The following is a 21775-nucleotide window of genomic DNA, read 5'->3' as shown; positions in this document are numbered from 1 at the left end:
CCTCACGTGACAACCGATGCAATTTATACTTTGCACCGTTTGAATTTGTTTCTCAAACTTAACGCGATTCGCGTTAAGTCTTTGAAGCCAGGCTTCGCGTCCAATGTCTATGGCATTGTGAATGAACGCGCTCCAAGCTTGCATAAGCGAGACTTTATCTCGCTTATTGTTGCCACTAAACCATCGATGCTTAAGAAAAGCATCGAGATAAAAATATTTCTCAGCGCGAAAGTTCTTTGCGCTGAAATCAAGGCCATGTAGCTTTGTCGCAATAAATAAGGGATATTTATTGTGAAGAGTAGTCTCTCCAGACAAGCTATTGATTAGCCGTTCGGGCAAAAGCCACGGCTTCTTCTCAGGCGAGATGAGACATTTTATTGTCTTTACTCTCCTAAGTGGTACCCATTGGAGCAGGGGTACCACAAATTTTTTATTACGATGGCTTACGCCATCGTCATCACCTTGCACAGAAACAGGTGCAGATGACCGTACGGGAGACGGAACGGGCGATGAGGGATCATCTTCATCGTCGGAACCGATTAGACTATTAACCCGTCTATCAAGATGAGCCCTTTCACTCGAAGGCTCATAGTCAGCTGCCTGACGTCCATCAGGCGACTGTCCTATTCTCCCCGAGTCGGCCATATCGCCCGACTCGCATTCGTAGTCGACCTCCAAAGAGGGGTCGTATTCACGTGGTGATCCACCACGTGCTCCCGCAACATCTAGTGTTGCGCGAGAAGAAGATACTACGGCAGACGATATGTCTGCCGCATGAGATAACAGTGCGTCACCCGCGGCTGCACGAACCGCAGCCGAAGGCGCCGCACTATCAGCACCCCGCATGGACTTGTTCTTCTTACGATGGAAACTAAAATAATGGTTCTGACCAATTAACATTAATTTTGAATTAAGTGGTCACATAGTGACCACTCCATCCAAATGACAGTCAGAGTGATTGTCGTTTAAGGGAGGGGTGATGTAACAGGGTGTATCGTTACATGAAACTAACACTTAAAGGTTGTTAATTAATATAGTGTCTAAAAGGTAGATAATACTTGGAGAATATTACTTTATATAGTAATGTTCCGAAATCTTATCCATATATAGGTATAGGCCATTATATCTATTTATCCCGCAGACTAATCAGCTGTAAACGTAAACAAAGAGAAGGAGACAGATAAGATTTCAATTGCATGTTTAGTATTAGCTCATAATTAAGTTAGCATTAATATATAGAAAGAAGAGAAACTTAAATATATTAATACAGTTTTTCTTTAATTCTCTTTTCGGTAGTTGTCTTAAAGAGAAGTCTTCCTCTGCACGTACTAGTGTACGTGAAGTGACGTAAGGCACCACTCGCAACTGAAGCAGTGCGAAGTGGACTTGTACTGAAGCAGTACAAGTCGTAGTGCCTCGTTACACAATAGGTGCACACGAATCTTGACAGAGCATACTTTATAGCTCTTTGTCATGCACGGGGTGTTTCAGTTCCGCGGCTTTTAAAAGCCGGGACTGATAAGAGATGACACGGTCAACGCAGTCGTCATCCTTCTGCATGAGGGCGCTGCCGATTGCAAAATTACTTGCATCGCAGACGACGCTTAAGGGCTTATCCGCGTCTGGCAATGCCAAGTCCGGTGCCTCTAGAAGAGACTGCTTCACTGATGTGATTGCATCTTCTTGTTCTTTTAGCCAAACTCATTCTGTGTCCTTTTTAAGGAGGTCATATAATGTTTTAGTTTGCTCCGCATAATTCTTGGTATTCTATGCATGTAATTAGCGAGCCCTAGGAGTTGGCGCAAATTCTTCACATGCTGTGGGATTGGCCGTTCCTATACCGATTTTACCTTTTCTGAGTCTGCTCGTACACCATGTGTACCTACGATGCAACCCAGCACAGGTTTTTCGGGGACCCCTATGACGCACTTTTGCAAGTTGATGTACAATTGGGCGTCCTTCAAAGTCTGCAACACAGCGTCTAAATGACGCTTATGCGACTCTATTGCGCTCAGCCCATCCTCGGCCCTACTATGCACGAATACATCGTCAAATAAATGGGGCGCGTAGGCACGGTGCTGACACATCACGTGAGCCACCACTCGGTTGAATGTAGCTGGTGCGTTTTCAAACCTTATGGCATCACAAGCCACTCCCAAAGCATACCGCTTGGGGTGCTTACAGCCGTTTGGGCTACATCGGACTCTCGCATGAGTTACGGATAGTAGCCATCTTATAAATACAATGCGGAAAAGATAGTAGACTATCTCATGGAAAGCTCAACAAAACATCTTTCCGCGGGATTGGCGTTTGCGCCGGTATGGTCGCCGTGTTCAGCTTATTGTAAGCATGAACCACGCGCCATCCACCTGTGGCTTTACGCACACAAAAAGTCGGGTTGCAGTGAGGCGATTTGCTCTCACGCACATGTCCCGCCTTGGCTCGCTTGTCGAAGAACTCATCGATAGAATCCACTTGTTTTTCGGCAACGGCCATTGCCTGGTCACACAATACTTGGTGCCAGGTTCGAGGTCTATTTCGTACCCGATGCCCCTATCTGCTAATAGGAGGCTCGGCACTTCTTCTGGGAACACATCGCGGTGTTTTCAAAGAACCTCAAAGAACGGACTGTCTCTCAAGGCATCCCAGCCTTGATCAGCGTACCGTTCTTTTTGTCCGTTTCTAGGACGTTCTCGTCCATTGTGGACGACGAGCAGCAGTCCACCAAGTTCTCTTCTGGAACTGGTGTGACTATTTCGTGGATCTTTCCTTCCTTTAATTCGGCAAGGAACAGATCCCACGACATATCCGGGAGATTTACTATCTCCTCGGCAGATTTAAGGACTTGTCGGAGCACCTTAATTGAGGATGCCTATGCAAATTTGTCTTTGACGGCCTCAAAAACCTCGTTCAAAGGCCGGTCCTCTTTAATAGGAACTGATCCTTAGGTCGCTTGTAGCGTGAGAGATTCCGCTCGCAGCCAGTAAAGTACTGCATGTAGCGTGGGAATTGCTGCTCGCAGTCAACTGCTCCATTCCTTGTAGGCGCTGCGTAGCAGTTTTGAGTGTTTGGCTTTCAGTATCCACTGTAAATTTAAGCGTCTGCCTGGCAAATATAGTCGCTTAGTCTGTGTGAGGTTGGGTCCGGCTTAACTCGGTGATCAAGTTAATCCATCTGTATAAGGTTGAATCTCTAGCGCATTACGCCTAAGGGATATAGTAAGTCGTTGAGTTCTATGAGCAAGAAGAGAAAAGCTAATACTCAGATTCCATTCGACTGCAGTAAGGCTTTCCTCTTTGAGTACGGTGAGAAGTCTGCAAAGACATTGAACGGTCTGCTTGCGTCTTTACAAAAGACCCGGCGCAGTGCAAAGATCTTAGCAAAGCAACTCACCAAGGAGAAAGCCTGCCTGCCCAAGCAAGGGTACACCTTATCAGCTCTGCTACACAAGGTAGACGCGCTTTTGAAAGAAGCCGAGCGCACCATCTTAAAGGATCTTCGATTTAACTTAAGAGACTTATATAAACTAAGCAGCTAAGTCTTTTAAAAGTTCCGAACACAGTCTTCTTCCATTATGGGCTAACCCTCAAACGCCGAGCTAATGCAGCAAATGATGCATATGCTACAGCAACAACAAGAGTTAATCATATCATTGGCTAATTCGCAAAAGGAAGGTAGGCTTGAGGTGGATGGGCTAAGAATACCGACGTATAGCGGAAGAAGTGAAGAGTCGGTTCGACTTTATTACGCGCAAGTACAGCAATATTTATTGCGCGCGGTACGAAGTGGAAAGAGGACGCAATGGCTCCTCAAGTACTTCCCGTACTAGGAAGTTTATGCGAGGACCAGCACAAGAATGGTTCTTGCTGCATCAATCAGAAATTCACTCAGTCGACGAGTTTATCTAGCAGTGGAAAAGGAATTTGTTCCTGCAGATCTACAACAACGTCTTCGAGACGACCTGCATCGGCTGAGACAAGCCAATTGCAAAGGCTTAATGGACTACATTGCGAGATTTTGACACATTATTTCGCAAGTTGAGGACATGACTGAAACAGACCAAATTAGCTATCTTCAACGAGGGTTGAAATAAGACGCAAGAAGAAGTTCAATACCGACGGGGAAACACACTGTCGGCGGCTATCACTGTGGCGCTTGACTTTGAACGCGCACATTTGGTTGGTTATTATCACCACACCGCTACAATCCCTCGTCCGGGTCCACCAAATGTGGCCAGAGAATTAAAGAATGAGCCAGAGCCGATGGAAATCGACAATGCTCGGCCATTTTATAGGTCTTCTCGCGTCCATAAGCGACGTCCAAATAAACCAAAGTGTGCATACTGCAAAAAAATGGTGCACACGATTCAGCAGTATTACAAGCGCAGGAACCAGCAAAATAGTCGCGGCAACGGATATCGTCGCGATCGTGCAAACGTCAACCTTTTTTGTCGAGAATGAGTCAGTCGAAGATGAAAGCATCGCGACTGTGTCAAATGAAGCTATCACCACACTAAGTCAAGCTGACTTTGCTCCCTTCACGGGAAAAGATTTGATCGCCAAAGGGTCATCTTGACGATCGTGCTGTTAATAAAATGCTCGATTCTGGCGCCACATGCAATGTGGCGAAGCCGGGGTTGCTGCAACGCGTCACGTCTGTAGTGGCATATCAAGTCACTCGTTTCGATGAAACTAATACCCCCAAAAAGAAGGTGAAGAAAGGAGTCGCAAATATCTCCTTTGATGGTAATCAATTTTCTGACGTTCCGGTCATTGAGTGGCCAATGAGCAATAATCATGATGTAATTCTGGGTAAGCCTTGGTTTACTGCGCACAAGCCAATCATAAATGGCGTATTAATCAAGTTTCGTTCAAAAGTGGTGATATACCACAGGATGAGGTTTTTGAACCGGTCATTATTTCCTCTGCCGACTTTTTAAGGAAATTGAAGACATCACAATACGAAGAAGTCTATCGTGTCACAATTTATCAAGAGTCGGAATCTACAATCCTCGGGAAAACGGCTAAAGGCTTTACTCCATTCCTATAAAGATGTATTTCCGGAAAAGTTACCGAATTCATTGCCTCCTCATCGGTCGGTTGAGTTTGAAATCAATTTGCGACCCGGTGCGCAACCGAGTAATCGTCCGCCGTTTCGACTTTCACAAGTTGAACAAAAGGCTTAACAGAAGTTCGTCGATGAGAACCTTTCACGCGGATGGAACGAGCTTTCAGACTCGCCTTGGGTATCAAACATCTTTAGCATTCCTAAAAAGGACCCGACAACCGATATGTATCTCGTTCGGAATGGATTTCATCCGGAAACGCGAAAATTTTGCTCCGTTGGGTGATTGACTTTCGTTACGTCAACTCAGTCGTCTTTAAAATACCTTTGCCCCGAATCCATGAATTATTCGATAAGATGCAAGGTACGAGGTATTTTACAGTCATTGACTTAGCCAAGGGTACCATCAGATGCGTAACCATCCGGATAGCAAAAAGTACACTGCGTTTCGTACATCAATGAGACGTATTAATGGTGCGTTGCTCCGATGGCCTTGCTGGAATGCCTGGCATTTGGTCGCGCTTGATGCGTGTTCTTTTTAGAAAGTTCCCATTCGTTGTGGTATATTTGGATGATATATGCATATTTTTAGTCTTTTATGACAAGCATCTGGGCCATATTGCTATCGTGTTCGACGTAATACGCAAGGAAACTCTATTCGCTCACATCGGCAAGTGCAAGTTTGCGCGTCAAGAGGTCAGCTTTTTGGGGCACACTGTTTCTGGCAAAGGATTATCCGTTGATAATAGGAAGACGGAAGCAATCGCTAAGTAGCCACCACCTACCTTCGTAAAGAAATTGCAAAGTTTTCTTGGTCTTGCTGATTATTATCGCCGCTTTATTCATCAGTTTGCGCGCATAGTTCTGCCGTTGAGCCATCTCGTTAAGAAAGATTCTCCATGGGTCTGGAATGCAGAACAAGAGGATTCCTTCGTAAGGCTGAAGTCTGCCTATCAAGTCGTATCTGTGCTGACTTTGCCCAACTTTTCACCTCCGTTTGTTCTCACTACGGATGCATCAGGATCGTGTGTGGGAGGTGTTTTATCACAATTTCCCAATGGACATGACCATCCAGTAGCGTTTTATTCAAAGAAGCTTGGAGTCCATGAGATTAATTGGCCTGCTCATGAAAAGGAGCTATTTGCAATGAAAGCTGGGTTAGACGATTGGCGTCATTATCTTTATGGCCATCAGTTTGAGAATTTCACGGACAATAGCGCCTGCACTTGGCTGCTTCATCATCCGAAAGCCTCGCCGAAGTTGGCTCGATACTTGACCACCTTCGCTCAATAAACTTTTACTATACGCCACATTAATGGTGCTTTAAACGTCGTAGCTGATGCGCTTTCGCACCGGCCCGATGATACTGTCGTAGATAATATCCACTTTCATAAGTGCGATTCTAGTTGCGTACAACGAGGTTCACGTTTACTTTGCTCGCCCTCGGTGCTAACTCTGCCCCGGGAGGAGGCTGAGGCTGTGCAAGTTGCCACCTTAATGACAGCGATGTATGTTGAGTTGTCACCAGTTCGTAAGCTACTTCAACAAGGCTACGCCAGAGATGCCTAGTTTAAAGAAGCATGGAAAAGCTCCGAAACAAATTCATTGTTTGTCAAGCAAGAAGAATTGTTGTTTTTGCGCACATCAAATAAGCTTACACGTCTTTGCGTGCCCAGCAACAACCGTTTGCGAACGAAAGTAATATCGATATATCATAATTCGGCAATAGCTGCTCATCCGGGCAATCGCAGAACATACTTGCGAGTGGCTCAGTGGTATTACTGGAAATCGTTGCAGAAAGACGTCAAGGGATATGTCAAAACCTGTGAAACCTGCGCACGCTGGAAACATGATAATCAACGAAAAAACGGATCACTTATGCCAATTCCAATACGGGATGCTTGCTGGCAAGTGTTGTCAATGGACTTCATAACAGTGCTTCCTGTGTCCAATGGATTTGATGCCATCCTAACTGTTGTTGATAAGTTTTCCAAACGAACGAATTACGCAGCAGTGCGCGTGAAGGACGATGCATGCACAACAGCAAAAGTATTTTTCGATGGGGTCGTTCGACCCTATGGTCTTCCAGAAGTTATCAAGTATCGGTTAGTAAAACTAATTTTAATTCAGTCGTAATTTACCCTCATTCCTGACAAATGGTGCATCGAGCAATATGGTGCTTAAATGCAGTATTTATTCCAGAGATTAATGTCAATTAGAAACTGCGCGAGATAAAATAATTGCAATATAAAAGCACCATAAAGAAGCACTGACTGCAACAATGGCAACATTTCCCTTTGCATATAAATACATCTGTCGATGAAGATGTAAATTTAGCGGCGCTGAGATCAGAGCTATTGAGTCGTGCGCCTGTGGATATCATTGAGAGCTCGGGCAAAATTACGTGGACGACCTCTATGAGGAAGTGATCCACACCTCGAAAATTTAGGCAAAACATTGTTACGTTTAAATCATTGGCACTATAAAGCTTTCTCTGGTCAATTGGATGACCACAACAATAATCATATGCGAATCGATTGCGCATGCGTAATGGTCGCATGAGCACTTCTGTCTAAAGTGGCAAATGATTCTTCATACGTTGGACATGGATCGATTTAAAAACCATTCAATCACAAATCAGTCGGTTCCTAGTTAAAAGGAATTGATCTGTATATATTTTGCTCACTGACATCCGTGTGACGCGTCGCTCAATTTCATCATGCAATTATTTCATCAGATTGGCTGTGTAATTAATATATTGGGCCCCAAATTTATTGTTTTATGCAGCAATAATTAGTGAGCTTAATCATATTGAATTTGGCGACTTCTTTCTTCGAATCTTCCCCAGGCATTAGATGGCGGCCAAGACTGTGCTTATTACTGGCAGCAATCGTGGCATCGGCCTCGCGTTCGCCACGCACTACAAAAAGGAGGGGTGGAAAGTCATTGGCTCTGCCCGTGACATCGATGGTGCCACTGAGGTACGTCCGTAACGTCGATTTTATCATGGCTGTTTAACCATGATCTCTCGATTATCTCATTAGCTTAAGAAATTGGAGCCATGGAAGCTAGTTACTATGGATATCAGCAGTGAAGAATCCATAAATGCAGCCAGAAAGGCACTCGAAAACGTTCCCGTTCATCTGCTTATAAACAACGCTGGGATTGCTGACGTGAAGAATTTGCAGTCGACCTCCAAAGCGGATTTACTACGCCATTATGAGGTCAACGCGGTGGGTCCGTTCCTCGTGACGAGAGCAATGCTACCAAATCTTCGGCTTGCCGTGAAAGATCAAGGATCAGCTACAGTGGCTCAAGTGTCGTCCAGAATGGGAAGCATCATGGACAACAGTTCAGGGGGTAGATATGGTTACCGTGCATCGAAAGCAGCTCTTAATATGATTACGAAGAGTCTTGCTGTGGATCTTGAAAAGGAAAAGATATGCTGCTTGCTACTGCATCCAGGATTTGTTAGCACAGCTATGGTAAACTTTCAGGGAAACGTGTCATCTTCTGATAGCGTCAAGGGAATGTCCAAAATAATTGCCAGCGCAAAACTGGAAGATTCGGCCAAGATGTTTCATTTTGATACAGGTGACGTTCTTCCATGGTGAACCATGGCGAAACAAGCATTTGGGGAGCGATGATTGGTAGTTAATTTTATTTGTAATTATGCCTTTCAGATAAAGCATGCCTTTAATGTAGTTTAATTCTGTCAATCGATTTATAATTGCAAGAATTTTCTTGGCTGTTCAAGCTTCAATCTTTTTGTGAAGCTGTTATTTACAAGGTTATGTGGGATTTGTTTTGGTCTGGAGATGTGGACATTGCATTGAGAATAAAAAGAGTGTATGACTAAGATATTAGAAGTTATTGATGTTTGGTCTCGAGAGTGAAGCTTAGAAGAGGAATAAAAAAAAAGAGTGTTTGCCTAAAAATGCGATATTTTGAAGCGGTGCATATTTGAGTGCGGAAATATCGACGCCACTCAATATTTGGCCAGATTATATACAAATTGATCACTTTATGTGCCTTTCTTTTTGGTAGTTTTTTTTGTTCATGGCTCAGGTAGCGACAAAAGCTGCGAGTCAACCGCCGCTGCAACTGCTACGGGGCTCAAGCGGCAAGCTTTGGGAGGTATGCATTGGATTGGAGGTACACGCACAAATATTGGTCCAATCAAAGCTCATGAGCGGCGCCGCAGCGGCTACACTGGCGTCTGCGCTACCTAATCGCAACGTGAGCTTTTTTGACGCGGCGTTACCGGGCACATTGCCTGTCATTAACCGCGAGTGCGTACGTCAAGCCATTCGTACAGGCTTAGCGCTGGACGCCACAGTCCATCCTCGTAGTCTATTTGAGCGTAAACATTACTTCTATTGCGATCTGCCACTGGGCTATCAATTGACACAACAGCGGGCGCCTGTAGCATCAGGAGGCATATTGCACTTTGAGTTGCCAGCTTCAGCGGTGATAAGTGAGCACATTAATGCAAAATGTGACGACGTGACCAGATTTGATACTTCTAAATTCAAATCTAGAAAGGAGAAAAATGAAGCCTTAATTCGCAGGAAAGCCAACCAAAGTGCCCAGCTGCAGGTGCGAGAGATAAAAGGTATAATAAGAAAGATAAAAGGAGTTACGAACGAATTTTGCTCGAATAGGAGATAATTCCAAGAAGTGTACGGATAACGCGAATCCAGATTGAGCAAGATTCAGGTGCGATCAAGAGCTCAACAAGAGCTTCTTGATATTAACTATTGAAGTACTTGTAGGCAAGAGTAATCACGATGTAGAAGAAGCGAGTACAGTAGTGGACTTAAATCGAGCTGGAACGGCATTATTGGAAATTGTGATGGAGCCGGACCTTCGTAGCTCTTTGGAAGCAGGCCACGTGCTGCGCCAGCTTCAGCATTTGTTGCGTCATCTAAATGTATGCGATGGCAATATGGAAGAAGGTTCCATGCGTTGTGATTTGAATGTTAGTGTACGACCTACAGCTATGAATGCAGAGGCGGATGTTGAGACTCTCCACCGTGCGCTAGCATTACGATTGACAACTCCTTTTGGCGAACGAGTGGAAGTAAAAAATATGAACAGTATTCGTAATATGATGCGGGCAGCAGACTATGAGGCCAGGAGACAAATTTCACTGATTGAGAATGAAGGAAAAGAGGTGCATCGTGAAACGCGATCGTTTGATGCAGTCAGTGGAGAAACCGTAAGTTATAACGTAAGGAACAATTTTGGTTAAATTGACGTTCGATTGGTTCTAGAAACGTATGCGCTCAAAGGAAGGAGCAAAGGACTATCGTTTTTTTCCAGAACCAGACCTTCCGCCTCTTGTAGTGCCCGAGAAATTGATCCAAGAAATACGAGATTCCATGCCAGAACTCCCTGACGCTCTAAAACATCGCCTCTGTACTCAGTATGGCCTCACAATATATGAAAGCTCAGTGCTTGTTAACGAATCCAAAGCTGCTCTCTATTTTGAGACCATTGCGTCGCGCCCCTCTCGACCTTCAAAGATGGTTGCCAGTTGGGTGCTAAACGATTTATTTGGACACTTGAAGGCTATAAATGGGGATATTGGTAGCAGTCCCGTTAAGGCGGCGGAGCTCGGCGAATTAATTGATCTCATCCAGAACGACACTATTTCTGGAAAAATTGCCAAAGATGTGCTCGAAGTGATGTTTTACGAGAACGAAGTAAAGAAAACACCGCTGGAGATTGTCGAATCGAGAGGATGGAAGCAAATTCTAAACCAAAACGAGATTCATGCGATCTGCCAAGCCGTCCTTAATGATTCGGTAAGCTGACGTGATTGCTATTACTTCAGTGTTTCGTAGCTAATGGTTTTAATTGACGTAAACTTATCTAGGCAACAAAGTCGAATCTTGACGCGTATTGGAAGGGGAAGACACAACTCTTCGGATATTTCATTGGTCAAGTGATGAAGCGATGTGGTGGCCGAGTGCACCCAGAGCTTGCCAACACGATCATGCAAGAAGTATTAAATAAGAGCGAAAACATTAGATAGAGGAATTACACACACGAAGTGATTATTGGAAGAGAAAAGGGATTGACCGGCCTCATCATCCAATTCTTAAAAATTTACTGCAGCACTCCGTGCATCTGCAAAAGTTTCTTATACAATATTGCAAATAATGCCATGACAATAGCTATGGTCACGTAGTGCAAAAACATGTCCACACTGTCAGCCTCGCGCACCCGGACAACATTTGAAGCGGCACGAGACGTGCCCCCATTCTGTTCAATGACTTCTACTGTTGGTCCTGGCACTGACGCTTCCGCTTCTACTGCGTTAGTTGTACTAATTACGGCATCAGCACCAACATCTGCTGCCACGCACACGGGTCCTTCGGTTTCTGCACTATTGCTGTTCTCTTGTTTGCCACTGCTGCTATTTTCAACGACGGCTTCCGCACTATTGCTCTTCTCTTGTTTGCCACTGTCGCTATTTTCAACGACGGCTTCCGCACTATCGCTGGCCTCTTGTTTGCCACTGTCGCTATTTTCAACGACGGCTTTAGTCTCTTCTTGACCATTCGCAGTGTCCGCTCGTGGCGCACTCTCCAGACTATGCAAATGAAGTTGAGCAATTTGTTCGGCATACTTTGAAGGTTTCTTCTCCACTTCTTTCTCCTCATTGCCCGCTTTCAGCTCTGGTAGCAAGTCTGCAACTCGACCACAAGTTTCGCATTTAAAATCCACCGACTGGGCCCAATTATTCAAAATCTTGTGTTAACTCTTCGAATCGCCAGGTTTGTATCATTCTCACGTACCAATTTAGCCAATCGTCGCCGCTCCGCCGCAGAAAAGTCCAAGGCGCCGATCGCACCCTCGCCTTTTGTTGGCATGAAACTGATTAGAGCCTCTAAGATCAGTCGCACGCCCCATGCTGGCTGCCACTCTTCCGGGTGATAGGCTGAGATACTTAGACAGATCTTCTTTTTAACTTCAAATCGGCCGTTTGGCTAAGGAAAAAAAACACGTAATGTTATTATTGCATTGCACTGGCAGTAGCACAACCGCAATATTATTGTTGACGTACGGTGAGCAGCATAATATTCGGCGGCTTGAAGGGGTAATCAGACGGTAAGATGATACGGCCATGGTAAATACCACCCTCGAACTCGGAATCTGGCGGCCCACGAAGCGTAAAGTGCCAATCAAACATATTTGTCTACAAAAAGACGTCAGAAAAATGATATCATTCTTTCAAAGCGGCACAAATTCTCGAATGAATGCTCCGCACCTCCAGTGGTGCCGCGTCATACTGATCGCTGGGGTTTGTCATCATCTCACGCACATCCTGTTCAAGAAAGTGAGATCATGTCTTATATCGGAAAAGAAGGTTATTTGAGGTACGACGCACGCCTTGAATGCGCTTGATGGCCGTGTTTCGAACGCCTGCGACCATTTTCTCCAATTTTTTTGTCGTGAGAGTCAGAAACAGATCATTATTATTGAGATAAGCATTACAGCCATATGTTGAGTGTCACACGCAATTATAAAGCAAGGCATCTTTATCGTACTTATTCAAGATGTCAAGTTTAGGCGACACATACACTTTTTTAATTTATTTATTATCTGGGTAAAGTACCACACAGACGAGAAGCAAACAGGTATAAACAACTAAAAAAGACTCCAAGCTTTACTCCTTTGACGGTAAGATTTAGCTTATTTTTGAATAATATGTAAGCCTTTTATAAGGTCGACAATTCATTTGAGAAATTGTGTATCTGAAAAAGTTGAAATAAATTGCGATGCAATCTTTAAGCCGCAAGACCGCAGGAAGGAATCGTCTTTTTTATTAATAGTTATGTTTCAAAGCATGTAATGTTTAAGAAATAGCAAAGCTGAGTATTTCATTACTCTACTTTTCACACCCTGAAGTATACATAATAATTCTTACAGGATTTGGGCTGTAATCTTTTGGCCTGACCTCTGCACCATCACAACCATAAAGCGATGAAGACTACCTTAACAGCATATAAATAAACTGATTGAAGTAGAAAATAATGGTAAAGCTTTTAAAGATTGGCGTTGGCACAATATGCAACGGGGCACCTTTTGCTAGTACTACCAACTGTAGGCAAGCACGTCTTAATGCGGCCACACTCTACTTCGGCACACACCCTAGCAGAGCGAGAAGCGGTTAGACCGTCTTCTCTTGCGTGCAAAGAGGCAGTTGTGGTAGACCCAACGCACTAAGAACTATAGTAAAGTGTCGTCACTGGAGCGGTAATTCGGCTCCTCGTGCGCACTTACTAAGTAGAAAGTAGTTTTCAGACTAATTATTTTTGATCGCATTTAATATAAAAATCTTTTCTTACCAATCAAAAATGTCATCTCTGTGGATAACATTATTATGTATTGCGAGCGTATCTTTCTAGATACCTCGCGTAACGGATGACGCTTGTCACCCCTCCTAATGTGGATGCACCTATTGCATCACATACACAAGGGTTGGCCACAAATGTAAACCACACCCGAGTGGTGGGTCTAATTACTTATTTAAGTATTTGAACATCCCATTAAGTACACCAACTGTACTTAATGGGATCTGTGCAACATTAGGGCAATTTTAACCCGGTACACCATCCCTCCATTTAAGAACGAACTTACATTTTAAAATTTGTCAAAGAGGAGCGAGGAACTGCGAGCTGCTTAACGCGCCGCTAATTCACTCATTCACTCTATCGACCTTTGTTTTCATACACGGCGCCAAATATACCACCTAAAAGGGGGCACGTTGCTGTGTCGTCTGCGAAGACGCCCACTCAATCTCGCACTAAGCGCATGCACCGCGTAAACACGCCCGAAGCTACTGCTGCTGTCGCTTTAACAGGGCTTAATGATCCATCCTAGGATGTTGATCCGTCGCTCATGTTGACTACAATGAGTTCACACCGTTGCCGTCACCTCATAGTAGTGATGTGGACAACGAGCTCATGAGGAAGGATAATGGCGCATTATTGCCCATCCAAACTTCTCTCATGGCTCACAACATGGAGACAGCAACATGCTGTATCGTCGTCTGCGCTGGGTAGCGCAGCGACAATTAATGAGAGCGCTGCCCATAAAAGCGCAGCCACTTCTTCGTTGGGTAAAAACACAACGCCTTTTGCACAACCATAATCCATAATGGTTCTGACATAGAGAACTCGAAGCCTAAAGCTCCGCCAACGACACGTGAACGTGCTCAGTCATTGTCATATACCAGCCGTTTAGAACGTGGATATTTGACGGATGGAATATAACTGATGCTCCCTCCATTCAATGGCCTCCTATAAACGGCTCAAGAGCGTCGCTTCTAGAGCGCGCTATTGTAGACGCACATAATATTATGGTGGCTATGATGCATGGATGTTTCAGAGGAAATCGCTAGAACGTATTTTCCTGATCCCGGTTGTGTTGCGTTCAAATGAAACGCCTGACCAATACGAGACGGAATTCTTGCGCCACATGTATCCGCATTCTGATGCGATGAAACAGCGGTCGTAACGAATTAATTTCGCCCGCTAGCGTGTGAAAAAAATCATGGGCGGTACTGTACCCCTATTTCTTCTCACAACGCTACTTCTGCTAGTCCATTTGAGACTAGCGAAGAGGCCTCAGCTGGTGCATCTTTTGCATAGGCAGCCACCAAGCCGGGCACATCAATACGTAGGTATCAATCGTCGGTTCCCATGAGTAAAAACTCTTCGGGTAACCTTTCCATTGAAAGAGGATCTGATACCTTTGCCTCACGGAGCGGTGGGCAAGCAACCTTCCAACAAGGAAGCGTTGATTCCCACCCGCATCCATTAGTGCAGACGGCGCCCGATAGGAGTGGCGATCTCGCCCAACTACTCGCGGCTGCCTTACCTTCGTCCGTTCAGTCACAGGTGTCAAGCCCTGCTGAACGACGTATTGCGGACCTCGAGGGTCAAGTCTCGCGACTGACCTCGGATCTTGTTGATGTCCGAGCGAAGGCTCGTCAGGGTTATGAACGCCTGAAGACTCGCTTGGACCTTTTTGAAAGGAGAATGCTGAGGGATCCGCGTTACTCGCTTGATGTTCCTCGCTCTCCGAGTCCTGTTCATGGTGGGAGGAGTCGGTCGACTGATAGTTGTTCACCTTCTCCGTCTCCCTCACCCGAACGACGCTCGACTCACAGTCGGCGTCACCATCGGTCTCCTTAGACGGATGGGGGTATGTGACCTCATTTGGGTCTACATACCGTTTCAGACGACTTACGTAAGATACGGGGTGCGTCTTCATATACGGGGTGTTGATTAGATAACTGTGGAGTAGAGGACAAAATCCGAAGTGATATTTATTGAGTTTAATTTGTCTAACATTACTCTGCTCCACTCATTTTCATACCCTCATTGATTGGTCCAAGCAGGTTGGTAATTACGCTAAGTAAAAACAGTTCTTACAAATGATAACCTAAAGACGAAATATAAAAGATGGCAGGGGACGTGACTCCGGGAGAGCGAAGCCCTGGTGAACCCTAAACACCAGATACCGGTTTTCATCTTTACCATTGTCGGAATGTAACTCGCGCCAAGTTGGTAGAACGTTATCCCCCACGTCTTAACCACTTGAGCAAATACATTAGTTCCAAACCATGTTACCTTCAATTATTAGCGGTGCAATACCAACACTCCCACTCACCGCTAATGCATGGCAACCTTTTTCTTGATACCAGTCTTCTCGCATAGGAACTTGAGTGTCTTCGTTCCAAGCGCCTTCGTCAACAAGTCGGCCAATTGGTTCTTGGTGTCCTTGTAGTCGACTTGAACCTTTCCGTTCTCCACGTTCTCGTGTGTGAAGTGGTGCTTGATATCAATATGCTTCGTCCTTGAGTTGTAGCTAGCGTTTTTAACCAATGCGATCGCTCCTTGGTTGTCCTCCCATATCTGCGTAGCGTTCCTTTGTTCGTACCCCATGTCCTTAAGCATTGCACGCAACCATAGCACCTCCTGCACACACAAACTCAGCGCCATGTACTCCGCCTCAGCAGAGCTTAGTACAACAGTCCTCTGAAACTTGGACTTAAACACTACCGGGGCGTTCCCCATAATCACCATGATGCCTGACACGGAACGCCTGTTGTCGATGTTAGTTCCCCAGTCAGCGTCGGAGTATGCTTCAACCGTGACCGTTCCCATACCACCTTCATGCAGAATACCATGCTCGCGAGTCGTCTTCAGGTATCGAAGCACGCGAATTGCAGCCTTCCAATGCAGCAACCCCGGATTTTCCAGAAATCTTGATAGCTTTGTCACCACGAAAGCGACATCCGGGCGCGTGCAGGTCGTGATATAAAGTAGACACCCGATGAGAGAGCGGTAAGGTCTCGACCGCATCTCAGCACGCTCTAAATCCGTTCTAGGTGATTGTTTTTTTTGTCAGCTTCAAACCCGATGCGCACGGATTGTCCACAGACTTGGCATTCTCCTGGCCGAACCGTTTTGCAACGTCGTCAATGTACCGTGTCTGCTTGATCATAAGCGTACGTGCCCTTAGGTTATGGTCGATCTCCATCCCTGAAATTAACTCTGCTTCCATTGCTTTTCGCCACTCATCAGATTCGTGGCTGGATATTGCCTCCGCGTACGTCGTTGGCACGTCCACGGCGTCATCAATGTTTGCCACATACGCCATAACAGCTTCCGCGATGAGTCCGTCTTCATCGATACGAGCACGCTTTGGAGACGACAGACCGTCACTACCTTCTGACTAAAGATGTTCATAATATCTCGACTCTTTTTGTAGCAGAAGTACCGGCTCACGAATATGTCGTGATCGTTCCGCTTCCGGGTGAAAAACCAGTCGTTCTTCTTGGTACGCTTGCGGCTGAGAGCGGTATGGTGCAATCTCACGGCCGATAAGCTCTGGACTGTTCAGCAATGGCGGTAACATCACAATGCTCTGCTCCTCTTCTGCCTCGTTCATCTCAGCATCCGGAACGGAATCCTCAATGCCCTCCATCGGCTCATCTGAAATCGGTACTTGTTCCATTCGCGTCGGAATCGTTCTATCGTCAGCGTCCTTCGTCGCGTGTATGACCGTCGTGTGAGGTTGCGACGAGGGTGACTCATATATTCCTCCCACTTCACGCTCGTCTAGCTTCACTGAGCGCGACACCTTGACCTTTGAAGCATCCAGGTCATAAACACGATATCCCTTTGTGCTTTCAGCGTATCCAAGAAACATACACCTGAAGCTCTTGGGCTCGAGTTTCGTACGCTTCGCGTCGTTGACGTGAGCGTACCCCTCGAATCCGAACACTCGCAAGTGTTCCATTTGTGGCTTCACCTTGAAACCAACCTCGTACGGCGTCATATCCGAGCGCTCTGTGTTCGTGGAACGGTTGATCAAGTACACAGCCGTGCTCACAGATTCCGCCCACCACTCCGTAGATACACCTTTGTAGTGCAGCATGCTGCGTGCCTTCTGCATAATAGTACGGTTAATGCGTTCCGCAACACTGTTCTGCTGTGGGCTGTACGGTACGGTACGCTGATGCACAATCCCGTTCCGACTGCACAATTCCGCAACCGTCTTATTCACGAGCTCTGTTCCATTGTCTGAGCGCAGGCACTTCAAGCGTTCTCCCCATTGATTTTCGTAGAATGCCTTGAACTCCTTTATCTTGTTGACCACCTCACTCTTCTGTTTAAGAAAGTATACGGCGACGTATCTTGAAAAATCATCCACGAAAGTCAGAATGTACCTCGCACCACCCTTTGATAGCGTTCTCATTGGTCCCATCACATCAGTGTGTACGAGTTCGAGCACACGCGAAGTCTTCGTCACCGATCGTGACGGGAATTATTCAATTGTATGCTTCCCTTTTGAGCAACCGCCACGCAATGTCTTGGTTGTACGGCTTACGGTTGGTATACCGTTTGTCGCCCGCTGTGTCTTTACCATAGCGCTCTCACTGCAGTGTCCCATGCGAGCGTGCCATAGCTCCCACTGACTGTCAGCCCCGACATACTCCACAAAACAAGCCTGTTCTTGCTCGCACTCTAGCATGTACGCCTTGCCAATCTTCTTGCCTGACGCAATTGCACAGGTCGTGCTTCTGATGACACATGTAGAACGCTGAAACTCCACGGTAAGACCGTTCTCAGCAAGCTTCCCTACCGAGAGCAATCGCCTGTCAAGTCCAGGAATGTAAAGCACTTCCATCATCTTGATGCGTCTACCGTCCGTTCCGCTAAGCTTGACAGTACCTTTCCCAGCAACATGAAGTTTCTTTCCGTTTGCAATCGTAACTTCAATGCTCGAAACAATTCCTTCAAAGTCGAATAGGTCTTCACGGTGTGGCGTCATGTGCGATGTCGCACCACTGTTAATCAGCCATCCGGCGAGGTGATCCTCGCTTACAGCAAACACGGCGTCGTCGCTAGTGTTGCCTCTTTTGACCAGGCAGTCCCGTTTCATATGACCAACCTGGTCACACTTAAAACACTTGCCCCTGAATCCACCACCGTTCTTGTGTGAATCGTTCTTTTTTCGTCCATTGGCTCGACCTCCTTTGAACCGTCCGGCGCTCCCAATCGCTCGGAATGCTTTTTCCGTTGTCTCCTTCTTCAGCTGACGTTCATGCTCCTTCAGCAGCTTTTCCTTGATCTCAATCAGCGTGATGTCCTTGGAGTTCTCCATAATGGACGTAATCAGCTCGTATTCAGACGGAAGGCTGCTCAGTAGCACGACCATCTGGCGCGCCTCGCCCACTGGCTCTCCCATCGTCTGAAGACCCACCACGAGCTCGTCAAACGCATCTAGGTGCGTCGCCATCGTGGAACCGTCCTCCATCTTAAAATCATGAAGTCGACGTGTCATCGTGACACGGTTGTGAAAATTAGTACGGTTGTAGAACTCTCGAAGCGTAGCCCACGCCTCCTTGGCGCGCGTAGCCGTCCTGATCTTCGTCTGATGTTGCAGCTCGACGCCCTGCGCAATGATACCCAGCGCCTTAGCGTCGTTCTTTAGCCACGCCTCCGTGATTTCGTTCTCCAGCTTGACAACTTGAACATGAGCAAGGAGACCCTTCCTGGCGAGCGTCATTCTCATGTTGTACTCCCAGTGGAAGTAATTACCGATTCCCAGGAGGACTTCGGTGCGCTTGGTCGTCATAGTTTGTGCGGCTGTTAACCTGTTGATTAGATAACTGTGGAGTGGAGGACAAAATCCGAAGTGATATTTATTGAGGTTAATTTGTCTAACATTACTCTGCTCCACTCATTTTCTTACCCTCATTGATTGGTCCAAGCAGGTTGGTAATTACGCTAAGTAAAAACAGTACTTATTCGAAAAGCGAGGTTTCTCGCTTTCGATAACCTAAAGACGAAATATAGAAGATGGCAGGGGACGTGACTTCGAGAGAGCGAAGCCCTGGTGAACCCTAAACACCAGATACCGGTTTTCAACTTTACCATTGTCGGAATTGAACTCGCGCGCCAAGTTGGTAGAACGTTATCCCCCACGTCTTAACCACTTGAGCAAATTACATTAGTTCCAAACCATGTTACCTTCAATTCTAAGCGGTGCAATACCAATCACGGGGGAAAGGTGAGCCTATAATTTAGGTCTTTAAACCTCTTCTACCACCGTAAAGGGCCCAATGAAATGCGGCAACAACTTAGTAGTACCTCCAGGTAGAACAGAAATTGCATTCTTAGGTAGGGTAGGAGTACTTAATAGTACTTTTTCATCCACTCTAAAGCGTTCATTATTTTTGCGACCATTTCGGTCCGCACATTCTTTTTGTTTGTCCTGTGCGCTTGCAATCGCGTCACGGACTTTTAGTGTGATGGATAATCGCTCATCCATCAAAGCGTTGAGCCTCGCTTCTCCACAAAGCAATGAAACCCGCTCACGCTTATAGCATTAAACTCTTCAATGATGCCGAGTGGTCGGTCATAAGGCGTAGTTCTATTGACCACTGCTAAACTGGCAGGGTCACTAGGGCAACTTTCTATCTTTCAGATGATACCCTCATGGGTCATCATCATGTTGACGAAACTATGTCCCTCTTTCGCAATGAGCATAGTGACGGGCCCTCCCCCACTAAGACTCGAGCTGCGCACAAACGAGACTGGCGTCCGAGGATGGCGCAGTCCGCTAATATAAAAAAACGGTGTCTCGCCCGTACTGGCGTATCCACTGTTATTTAGAGCGAACTCCACAAAGGGCAATTGCTTGCTCCACTCTTTGGGAGTTGCTATAGTGCGTAAGACATCCGCCACCACCTGATCGGCACGTTCGGTTCGGCCATCGGTCTGGGGATAATTTGCGGTCGAATGTGGAGTTTGCTACCTAGCAGCTCGAACACATGTCTTTAAAATCCAGACGTAAAATGTGTTCGGTTTTGCCATCGGTCTGGGAATGATTTGCGATCGACATGTGATGCTTGCTTCCTAGCAGCTCGAATACATGTCGCCCTAACCAGACGTAAAACGTGGATCCCGGTCCGATGCTATGGACTCGGGCATCCCAAGTAGTCGGTAAACATGATTTAGGAACAAGAGAGCTGCCTCCTTGACTGTGATCGATGTTTTACATGGTGCTAAAAGCGCCATTTTGCTAAGTCTGTCTATAAAGACGACGAGCCCCGTCCGACCCTCATGATCGGGCGACATGCCAAACTTAAAGTCCAGAATTACTGTCTTCCAACAGTTGGTTGGAATCGGTTGCGGCATCAGCGGCGTACTGCTGGACGGTGCAGGCTTAATGCGCTGACACTGTTCGCAAGAGCGAATATAGTTGGCCATTCATCTATCTAGGTGTGGCCACCACAATTCCTTTGACACTCGCAAGAATGTCTTTTTACCGCCCAGATGCCCACTAGATGGCGCATCATGAAGCTCGTGAAGGATCATCAGCTTGAGATCTGTGTAATGAGGCACATAGATTCTCAAGGGATCACAAGGTGACAGGTGATGCCATCACAGGTCATCGCTGCAGCTAAAGCGATTTAGATTAGCTATCAGGGGCGACGGAAGGGAAACCTTTTGTCAACCGAAGCGATCCAACAGCAGGCGACAATGGTCATCCTGACTGTAGCTCATTTTTGTTTGAGGCCAACGAGCTCGTCACGTGTTATGCCTGCATGGCTGCCAACGTTGACGGCTGAAATTGTGCTTTCGTACTAGACACACTTTCCTGGTGTCTAACCTCGAAGTCTGGTCTGCGCGATAAAGCGTCAGCCAATACATTGGACTTACCCGGCTTATATTCAACTTTGAAATTATATTCAGAGAAGAATCTGAGCCATCTTGCCATTCTGGGCGAGAGGTGCGGTGAGTTTATTGCGGTCCACAGTGATGAGTGATCCATGTAAACCACAAATGGTTCGGTGCCCAGTAGATGCACACGAAATTTGACTAGAGCATACCTTATTGAAAGTATCTCTTTGTCATGCACGGGGTAATTCAGCTCAGCGGAATTTAAAAGCCGGGACTGATAAGAGATGACACGGTCAACGCTGTCGTCAACCTTCTGCATGAGCAAGCTGCCGATTGCAAAATTACTTGCATCGCAGACGACGCTAAAGAGCTTATCCGCGTCTGGCAATGCCAAGACCGGTGCCTCTACAAGAGATTGCTTCAGTGATATGAACGCGTCATCTTGTTCTCTTAACCAAACCCATTATGCGTCCTTTCAAAGGAGGTCAGATAAT

The 21775-nt window shown here is 46.1% G+C and overlaps 3 protein-coding genes across 3 annotated transcripts; 2 read left to right on the top strand and 1 right to left on the bottom strand.

Moving 5' to 3' along the window:
• Positions 1–7683: 7683 nt before the first annotated feature.
• On the top strand, positions 7684–8805 carry CCR75_008301 (uncharacterized protein). The gene is made up of 2 exons (XM_067966355.1): positions 7684–8045; positions 8109–8805. Exons 1-2 carry the CDS (start codon positions 7920–7922, stop codon positions 8676–8678), a joined length of 696 nt encoding a protein of 231 aa, XP_067822411.1. The 5' UTR covers positions 7684–7919; the 3' UTR covers positions 8679–8805.
• Positions 8806–9087: 282 nt separating this feature from the next.
• CCR75_008302 (uncharacterized protein) lies at positions 9088–11548 on the top strand. The gene is made up of 5 exons (XM_067966356.1): positions 9088–9663; positions 9729–9783; positions 9840–10285; positions 10341–10874; positions 10946–11548. The coding sequence occupies exons 1-5, from the start codon at positions 9124–9126 to the stop codon at positions 11102–11104; spliced, it is 1734 nt and encodes a 577-aa protein (XP_067822412.1). The 5' UTR covers positions 9088–9123; the 3' UTR covers positions 11105–11548.
• Positions 11179–12508, bottom strand: CCR75_008303 (uncharacterized protein; the record flags this gene model as incomplete). Its single annotated transcript, XM_067966357.1, has 5 exons — positions 11179–11802; positions 11871–12062; positions 12140–12271; positions 12344–12400; positions 12464–12508. The coding sequence occupies 5 exons, from the start codon at positions 12506–12508 to the stop codon at positions 11179–11181; spliced, it is 1050 nt and encodes a 349-aa protein (XP_067822413.1).
• Between the last annotated feature and the right edge of the window lie 9267 nt (positions 12509–21775).

The sequence above is a fragment of the Bremia lactucae genome, linkage group LG1, assembly GCF_004359215.1.
Source record: "Bremia lactucae strain SF5 linkage group LG1, whole genome shotgun sequence".
NCBI lineage: Eukaryota > Oomycota > Peronosporomycetes > Peronosporales > Peronosporaceae > Bremia > Bremia lactucae.
Note: the sequence above shows the minus strand (reverse complement) of the source record. Positions and strands in the feature narration are given on the sequence as shown.